This window comes from Eretmochelys imbricata, chromosome 1 (genome assembly GCF_965152235.1).
Source record: "Eretmochelys imbricata isolate rEreImb1 chromosome 1, rEreImb1.hap1, whole genome shotgun sequence".
In the NCBI taxonomy this organism is placed as follows: domain Eukaryota; kingdom Metazoa; phylum Chordata; order Testudines; family Cheloniidae; genus Eretmochelys; species Eretmochelys imbricata.
Genome location: NC_135572.1, coordinates 29,864,256 through 29,873,369, shown reverse-complemented (window position 1 = coordinate 29,873,369; position 9,114 = coordinate 29,864,256). Strand labels below are relative to the sequence as shown.

General features: G+C 44.4%; 1 protein-coding gene across 1 annotated transcript in view; it reads left to right on the top strand.

The window, feature by feature from the left end:
• Nucleotides 1–424: 424 nt before the first annotated feature.
• Nucleotides 425–9,114, top strand: part of SESN3 (sestrin 3) — an 88,697-nt gene continuing 80,007 nt past the window's right edge. Inside the window, exon 1 of the mRNA XM_077808410.1 lies at nucleotides 425–634. Coding sequence (XP_077664536.1) covers nucleotides 545–634 — 90 coding nt within the window. The 5' untranslated portion in view covers nucleotides 425–544. The remainder of the gene's footprint in view (nucleotides 635–9,114) is intronic.

Genomic DNA, 9,114 nt, shown 5'->3' with positions numbered 1-9,114 from the left:
TTCGTATTCCAAGCTCTTCCTTGAGTCAGCCCACATCCCAGCAGCAGCAGCAGCAGCCAAAGTTTAAAGGGGTGTGTGTGACTGACACCTGGTAAGCATGGGCTCCTGTGCCTCATCTGCATATCCTCGCCCGTCGCCCTCTATTGGCTGGAAGAAGCCACGCCCTCGCGCTGGGGCCCTGGCCGAAAGGCCGCCCGGAGACAGGAGCTTTCCCCGCCCTCTTGTGCTGCGGCCCCGCCCTTTCGCCCGCCCCTGGCTGGAGGCTGCCCGGAGACGGGAGCCGGCGAGCGTTCTGGCAATTGGTCAGCGTCGTGCGAGCTCGTCGATTGGTGGCTAGTAGCGAGAGTGGGCGTATCCGGGGCGCGGTGATTGGCGGAGGGCTGTGCGCGGGGGGAAGGGGCTGCCCGCGAGCGGTGGACGGGGAAGCTGCGGGAGGATGGGGACGGCCGGAGGAGCGGGTCAGTGAGCTGAGCGCAGCCAGCCCCGCCAGCTCCTCCGACCCGGGCGCACCCGCTCCCCGTCCCAGGAGGCGCGGCGCGGCAGCATGAACCGGGGCAGCGCCGGCTCCATCGGCAGCGCCGCCTCCGCCAGCGAGTACCGGGTCTGCAGCAACTGCCGGAAAGTGCTGAGACAGGTACCCGGGGGGCCGGGGCGCTGCTGGCGTGAGGGGGGCGGCAGTGGAGCCGGGATGTGGCGGAGCCGTGGGGATGTGAGCCACCGTTGGGGACGCCGGCGGGGGCGGGATGTGGTGTGGGGGCGGCCGGGCCGCTGGGGTGCGACCCGGTGGGGACCGCTGGGGGTTTGAGGCCGGCTGTCTGAGGGGAGGGGGCGGGATCCGAAGAGGTGGGGGTGCGAGGCGGGATACTGGGACTCGGGGAGGTGCGAGGGGGACGGGACCCAGGCGGCGGCGCGAGCGGAGGCTGGTGTGTTTGGGGGCGGCCGGGCGGGTAGCACAGGAGCTGCGGGCCCCTCCGCGCACGGGAGGCGGAGAGAGGGAAACCGTAGATCTGAGGGGAAGGAGCGGGGTAGCCAGGCACTTTAGCAAGGCGAGGGGCCACGGGAGGATCTGGGGGTGGCAGGTGGGTGAGTATGAGGAGAACGGGGCATTGTCCCGGGATGGGAGGGGGGTACCAGCCCCAGCATGGTAAAGAAGAGGGGATGGGCAGATCGTCCTTCCCACCCGACACTGGCCCTTTGGCGAAGGTCCCTCTTTTCCGCTTTCACTGATCTCTGCATCTGCTTCTGCCCGGTGTGAGGGATGTTCCCCGGCCCACTGATGTCCCTGTTAGCCCGTGAACGCAACCTTCAGCCACAGCTCCTATTAGCGGGGTTCTTAGTTTCTCGTAGTTCGCACTCTCCCACCCCCTGTAGTGCCTTTCCCTTGTTAGCGATTCTGCCTGAGACATAAAATATATGTGGGGATTTGTATTGGGTGTGTGTATGTATGTTTTTCAGCAAAAGTGTTTACTTGGATGGATCATCAGAAACACTGGCTCTGGTTGATTCTCATAGAGAGCGGCTTAGAAAGTTCATTCACATATCACTTAGTAAAAATAAATACATCACTACGATTTTTATAAAACCTTATTTTCAGACTGCCTCTCTGAAATGTAAAGCTTTTGGGGAAAAAAATCAGCTGGTTATTAACAGGTCCCCTGACCAGAATGTCCTTTGCGAATATTCTAATCCTTTACTAACTCCTCTCAACATCTGATTAATTGGGAACACTAGATGAGGTGCTTTTTGTTTGTCCATTGCAAATGAATTAAAATTGCTGAGCTGTGCAAATGCATCAGGACTGGAAGACTGAGAAAAATGCAATATTTTTTTCCCTCATCTGTCTCTCTAAATACATTTTGCACCAGGGTTGTTCTTGTAAATATTAAGAAAGCATGTAAGTCGGCGAGCTCAAATATTTGCGCTCTTTGTCCAAAAACTGTTTTTCTTCCTCTGTGGGTCAGGCCAAGTGCCAATCAAAGTTGTTTTTCAAGCCTCTTTTTGCTGCAGTGGGCTGCTGTGTGTGTTTTTTTTTTTTTTTTTTTGTAAAGGGGTTGGTTTTTGGAAAAGAGGTGTGTAGAGGGAGGGGGGAGCATATTTAAAATGCATGAGAGAGAGGGGTGTGTCTTAATCATGTTTATGGAATATTTTAAGAGAAACAAACTCTTATTAAATGTGTGCAATTGGTATGTGCAGTTATTTTTTCCATAAACTCTTAGATCATATTACAGTTGATACTTGGTACTCAGCTCATTGTAGCGCAGCTTGTGAGAAATTTAATGGGTCAGAGAAGTGCATATCATTGCAGTCTGATGTTAACTATTTCACTGCAGGGCCAAACTTTAACTTGCTAATTAATTTTTTTGAGGAAAACAGACACTTATAGAAAAACTTCTGAGACGTTAAAAGCCTGAAGCTCTCTCTGAGATTTGACATGTTTAAAGGATTGGCTTAACAGGTTAATCGGTGTCAAATTGGTCTATGTCAGGGGTTCTCAAACTGGGGGTCAGGACCCCTCAAGGGGGTCACAAGGTTATTACACCCGGGGGCCACGAGCTATCAGCCTCTACCCCAAACCTCACTTTGCATCCAGCATTTATAATGGTGTTCAATATATAAAAGAGTGTTTTTAATTTATAAGGGGGGGTCGCACTCAGAGGCTTGCTATTTGAAAGGGGTCACCAGTACAAAAGTTTGAGAATCACTCATCCATGTAAAGAGTGGGGAGGGGAACTTGCGTTGTTCTTGTCAAATAAACACAGTTTTTGTTGACTAATAAACTGGTGTTTGGCAATCCTAGTATTTCTAAAATTAAATTGATCTGAAATTTCTTAAAGCCATAGTCTCAAACTAGTGAGTAGGTCTCTTGTTTTATACCTTTTTAATACTAGAAACTGTGGATGTAATATACCTTCTGCTAGCCTGTAATATGCATTACTTTCCTAGTAATGATTGTGAATGATATTTATTTACCAACATGTCCTCTGATGAAATGTTGCTATTCAAGTAAATTATGGAGAATAATGGTGGCATGCTTAGGTATCGGGGTGCTGGGCACTGCAAAGGAACCTAGTTGGTTAAGTGGATGTGAGTAGCTCTCTTTGCTGGCCTACCTTATGAATTCCCTGCTGGTGGACTGTGCTACTCTTGCTGGAGGATTCATAATTCCAGTGGCAGTTATTGAAATTAGATTAAGAGCAAGTGACTTGAGAGGGATATTTTGTGATTGAATTGATTGTGACGTTATGGCCTCTAGCCTTCAGGCTAACCAACAAACATAGCAATACAAAAACAACAAGGAGTTTGGTGACAGTTTTTTACCCACGAAAGCTTATGCCCAAATAGATCTGTTAGTCTTTAAGGTGCCACCGGGCTCCTTGTTTTTGTGGATACAGGCTAACACAGCTACCCCTTTGATACTTGATAGCAATATAAACCTTGTCTCATTTGCTCTGTAAGCATTTAATATGTTTGTTGTATTAAAGTCAGTGTAAACTTTAACCTTTTGCATGACATTAGCTAATTTACAAATAGAAAATATATAATTCTTCTCAGGTGTAAATGAGATGCAAACTTTGATCTGGATGTCAATGTATATGCTAAAATGCCCTCAAGATTGTTGTTGCTTCACCTTGTTTTATGACAATATTCTTTTAAAGCTAACATGACAATGCGTTGGAAAAATAACTGCTCATAAAACATTCTTAATCAGTTCCTACTCTCATCTATTTGAGTCTGTATTTTAAACTGCTAAAGTATAGTCTTAGCAACAATTATTGGTGGATGGGGTGATATGGCAGCGAGGGAAAACAAGCCTTTCAGCTTACAATGAAATTCAGAACAGACAAACTAAATGTAAACTCATTTGGGTGAATTGGGGTATCTTATACTGAAAGATGTAAGTGGAGAAAAACTAGATTTAGAGTGCATAGTCTGTTTATTTTGGTTTAATCAAAGTTATGGCTTTTTAAAGATGTTTTCAATCTCTGGAAAAAACAATGCTTTTTTCAATATGGGAGAGCCCATTGTACAAAGGTTAGCATGAATAAATAAATAAAAATGCAGTCTTGCTATAAGAAAAGGAGTACTTGTGGCACCTTAGACTAACAAATTTATTAGAGCATAAGCTTTCGTGAGCTACAGCTAACTCCATCGGGTGCAGGGATCTGGCAAGCTAGTTCTGTCGCTGCTGAAGGTGAGGTAATACCACTTCAGTAGCAGAGGTGGGTGGAAATGCTGATATTTGCTTTGTAGAATTCAAGAGGATTTTCAGGAATGTCATCCAGCGGAAGTTAAGGAAATGCCACAGTAGTACAGCCAGTTGGATTTGACTGTCTTTCAGAGTAGGCTGAACCAGGCTGGGAAGTGGGAAGCACCTGCCAGACCACACACTGCCTTGTGTGCTGTCAAGGGATTGTGCAGTGTGATTTTTTTTTTTTTAAAGGAACCTAATAATCAAAGTACTAGTGATGTGAATCGATCTCTTCATTTTACAATGTTACACTTAATTTTTAAAGACTTCAGATGAACTTGTATACTTCCTATATGTGCACCACTCTTCCTAGTGGTCATGATGTGTCACTTCTCTGTTTAGAGCTATATCACAGCTCTTTAATTTTATGTTCTCTTAAAATTAGTCACCTGCTGAAATCTGTTATTTTTTTTTTTTAAGGAGCTCTCGGAATGAATTAGCACACTTCACATGAAAATATAAGTTTTGTGATATTTAGTGTTTGTCTTAGAACCCAGCCCCTGAAGTCTTTTTTAGTATGTGAGAATTTTAGCTTTCATTTAAAAAAAAAAAATTCAAGCACATATGGTTGCAAAGAAAGGATTGGAAATGTGAACCCTAAAGGCTCAAAAACTAGAAGGAAATTTAATAGAATGCCAAACTTATAACTTCTTTAAAAAAACTCACGATTTTTGAGGGTCTAAGGCATAATGTTTGAACACCTGGAGTTGGCAATATTTCCACCTGCCATACTTTCTTATCCTGTACTATACACCTGGTTTGCTGGCACAATATTTCTAGTTTTAGGCAAAAAGCATTTTATTACTTCAAATTATTAGTGTTTTTTAGGAAACATTTACAAAATTGTACACAGCAAGCGGCAACTCCTTTCCTCTAATAACTGCAGTGAAAAGACAAGAATGGTCTTTGATACTGTTCTGACTGTTTGCACTGCTCTGCATCTTTCCATACTGCAATCCATTTGGATAATTGTACTGTTTTTCCTTGTTTAATTGTTGGCTTTGCGGTATCAGAGTGCTGTTGTTCTCAGCTCATGTACACTGATATTGAGCATTCCTGTGTTCTCCACTTATTCCAAAAAAGTGGAATAAAAACATGGGTGGTGGGTGAACTGGCCATTGAGGGAGGCTAGCCCCTGGTCCCTCCCCTTCTGCCCGAGAACCCACCTCTCCTTCCATCCCTTCCCACCGGAGCCCAAAGCATCCCCACCGTGGCTGCCCGACCCCCAGCTCTGGGCTGCCCGAGCGCAACCAGCCCCAGAGCACTGGGCAGTGCGTGGGTGGGGCTATGCCAGACTGTTTGGGGAGGTTCAGCCTCTCCCAGCCTATGATACCCATGACCCATGAGTAAACATATTTATGTTTTTCTAATCTCAATTGTTGGAAGTCAGAAAATGGACAGTTAAATTCTCATTGGTGGTCTGAGAAGAAATTATCCTCTACTGAAATGTCATAGTCTTGCAATAAAAAGAACATGTTGTCCTCTGGGGCAAAATTCAGCTACAACAGACAATACAGAGGGAGTGAGAGAGCTACTAATGTAAGGAGAGTTTGGCTGCAGGGAGAGTTCAGTGGCCTGGGGGAGGCCAAGTAGCATAATCTAACTACAGGAAGAAACGTAACAAACATACTCTAAATTTAGGTCAAATAACACCCTCTCCCCACAAAAACAAACAAACAAACCAACTCAACCCCCCCCCCCCCAAAAAAAAAAAAAAAAAAACTTGCAAGAGTAAAAATAATGCAGGCAGAAGTCCAGCAGCAAAGTGAGGGTATCCAGTTTATTGCACTGAATGCAGCATGAACAATGACTTGCCTTGCGGGCAGTTATTGTATGTGTGCATTTGATACAAGCAGCTCATAGCCCTCCGATTCAGTACAGGCTAGAGTGGCTGAGTTGGTGGAGGTAAGGGGGACAAAAATCTACATCAAGGAGACTTTCAGGGTTGCAGTAGTACACCCCAGTCAGACAGTTTGTGCTGTTGAGAGGGTGAAAGTCTCAGGGATAGAGAATCAACAGTTCCATAGTTGTGAACCTCCTTCCAGGTGATGTCATGGTATCCTCAGTCTACGGATACCCCTCCGAGGGAGGGAGGGAGCCGCAGTTACTACCAGGAGCAAGTAACTCAAGGGATTTGATTATTAGAAATATCAGTAGTTGGGTTTGTGATGGCCGATGGAGCCACATAGTTAATTGCCTGCTGGGTGTGAAGGTTACAGATCTCATGAGATGTCTAGATAGACTTATATGCAGTGCTGGGGAGCAGCCGGTGGCTATGGTACATGTAGATACCAATAATACAAGGAAAGGTAGGGGAAAGGACCGGAAGGCCAAATTTAGGCTGCTAGGTAAGAGTAGAGAGTAAAGTCCAGGACCTCCATGCAAGCAGTCTCTGAAATGCTTTCAGTTCCATGCACCGGGCCAAAAAGACAGGACGAACTGAAGGGTTTTAATACACAGATGAGACAGTGGTGTAGAGAAGAGGGTTTTTGGTTTATTAGGAACTGGGGAAGATTTTGGGAAGGGAGGAGCCTAAACAGGAAGGATGGGTTCCCCCGAAAACCAAAATGGAACTAGACTGCCAGCATGTAAAATTAAAAGGTTATAGAGAATTTTTTAAACTAAGGGCAGGGGGATAGCTGTCAGGTGTGGAGGGGTACACAGTTGACGTGGAGACATCCCTTAGGGATGGATTTATTAAACTGATAGGAAAGAAGTTGGCAAAGTATAGATAGGAGCTAGTGAGGAATAGTCAAACATAAGAATCCCATTCAAATCTAACACACGAAGACAAAGTGTATAAGTGCTAATAGACAACTGCTGAAGTCTAAATAATTAAGATGGGTGAATTAGAGTACCTGGCATTAAATGAGGATATTGATACGATAGGCATCATTGAAAGTTGGTGGAATGCGAATAATCAGTGGGACATGGTAATAGTGCCACATCACCACCAGCATGAACCATTTGTGAAAGAGCATAGTCAACGTAAAAATCTGAAATGACTCAAACTATACCATAGACTCTCTGGGTAGAAATTACGTGCTTGAATAATAAGAGTATAGCAGTAGGAATATGCTGCCACAATCCCGATCAGGTGGTTGGCAGTGATTGTGAAATGCTTAGGGATATTAGAGAGGCTACAAAAACAGAAAACCCAATAATAATGGAGGATTTCAACTATGTGCATCTTGAGTGGGTATATGTCACCTCAGGAAGGGATGCAGAGATAAAATTTATAGACACCACAAATGACTACTGCTTGGAGTAGCTAGTCCTGGAACCCACAAGGGGAGAGGCAATTCTTGACTTAGTCTTAAATGGACCATAGGATCTGGTCCAAGAGGTGAATATAGCTGAACTTCTTGGTAATAATGACCATAATGTGTGTGGGGGGAAATGTCAAAGAAACCACCTAAGTAGCATTTAACTTCAAAAAACGGGAGCTACCCAAAAATGAGGAAGCTAGTTAAACGGAAATTAAAAGTTTCAGTCACAAGGGTGAAATACCTGCGAACTTCATAAAGGCTATTTAAAAACACCATGATAGAGGTTCAAATTAAATGTATATCCTAAAAACAACAGTAAGAGGACCAAAACAATGCTATCATGTCTAAAAAGCAGAATAAAAGAGGTGGTTAGAGGCACCTTTAGAACTTGGAAGTCAAATCCTAGTGAGGGAAATAGAAACAATAGAGCATAAACTCTGGCAAGTCACATGAAAAGTAAAATAAGGCAAGCCAAGAGAGAATTTGAAGAACAACTAGCACACAAACTAACAGCAAAAAATGTGAGTACATTAGAAGCATGCCCAACAGTCAGTGGGGCCACTCGATGATTGAGGTGCTAAACGATCACTCAAGGAAGACAAGGCTGTTGTAGAGAACCTAAATTAATTTAGCTTCTATACCAGGTGATTGAAAGGTAGTTATTATAATATCAGTTTTTAAAAGGCTCCAGAGATGATTCTGGCAATTATAGGCCAATAAGCCTAATGTCTCTACTACAATTTTAAACAATTTGCCTGGTAAAGAACAGAATTCTAAGACACATAGGTGAACATGATGTGTTGGGAAAAGTCAACATGGCTTTTATAAAGGGAAATCATGCCTCACCAGTCTATATTAGAATTGTTTGAGTGTGTCAATAAACATCTTGATAAGAGTGATCCAGTGGATATAGTGTACTTGGACTTTCAGAAAGCCTTTCACAAGGTCCCTCACGAAGGCTGTTAAGCAACGTAAGGAGTCACGGGAGAAGAGGAAAGGTCCTCTTATGGATCAGTAACTGGTCAGTATCAGGGAAAGCTAGAAAACAAAGGGTAGAAACAAATGGTAGGTTTTCATAATGGAGAGAGGTAAATAATGTGAACCCCGATTAGGGGTCTGGAACACATGACTTATGAGGAGAGGCTGGGGGAACTGGGATTGTTTAGTCTGCAGAAGAGAAGAATGAGGGGGGATTTGATAGCTGCTTTCAACTACCTGAGAGGTGGTTCCAGAGAGGATGGTTCTAGACTATTCTCAGTGGTGGAAGAGGACAGGACAAGGAGTAATGGTCTCAAGTTGCAGTGGGGAAGGTTTAGATTGGATATTAGGAAAAACTTTTTCACGAGGAGGGTGGTGAAACACTGGAATGCGTTGCCTAGGGAGGTGGTGGAATCTCCTTCCTTAGAAGTTTTTAAGGTCAGGCTTGACAAAGCCCTGGCTGGGATGATTTAATTGGGGATGGGTCCTGCTTTTGAGCAGGGGGTTGGACTAGATGACCTCCTGAGGTCCCTTCCAACCCTGATATTCTATGATTCTATGAATGTTGTCCTCCAAGGATCTGCACGGGGACCTATGATGTTCAATGTATTCATAAAT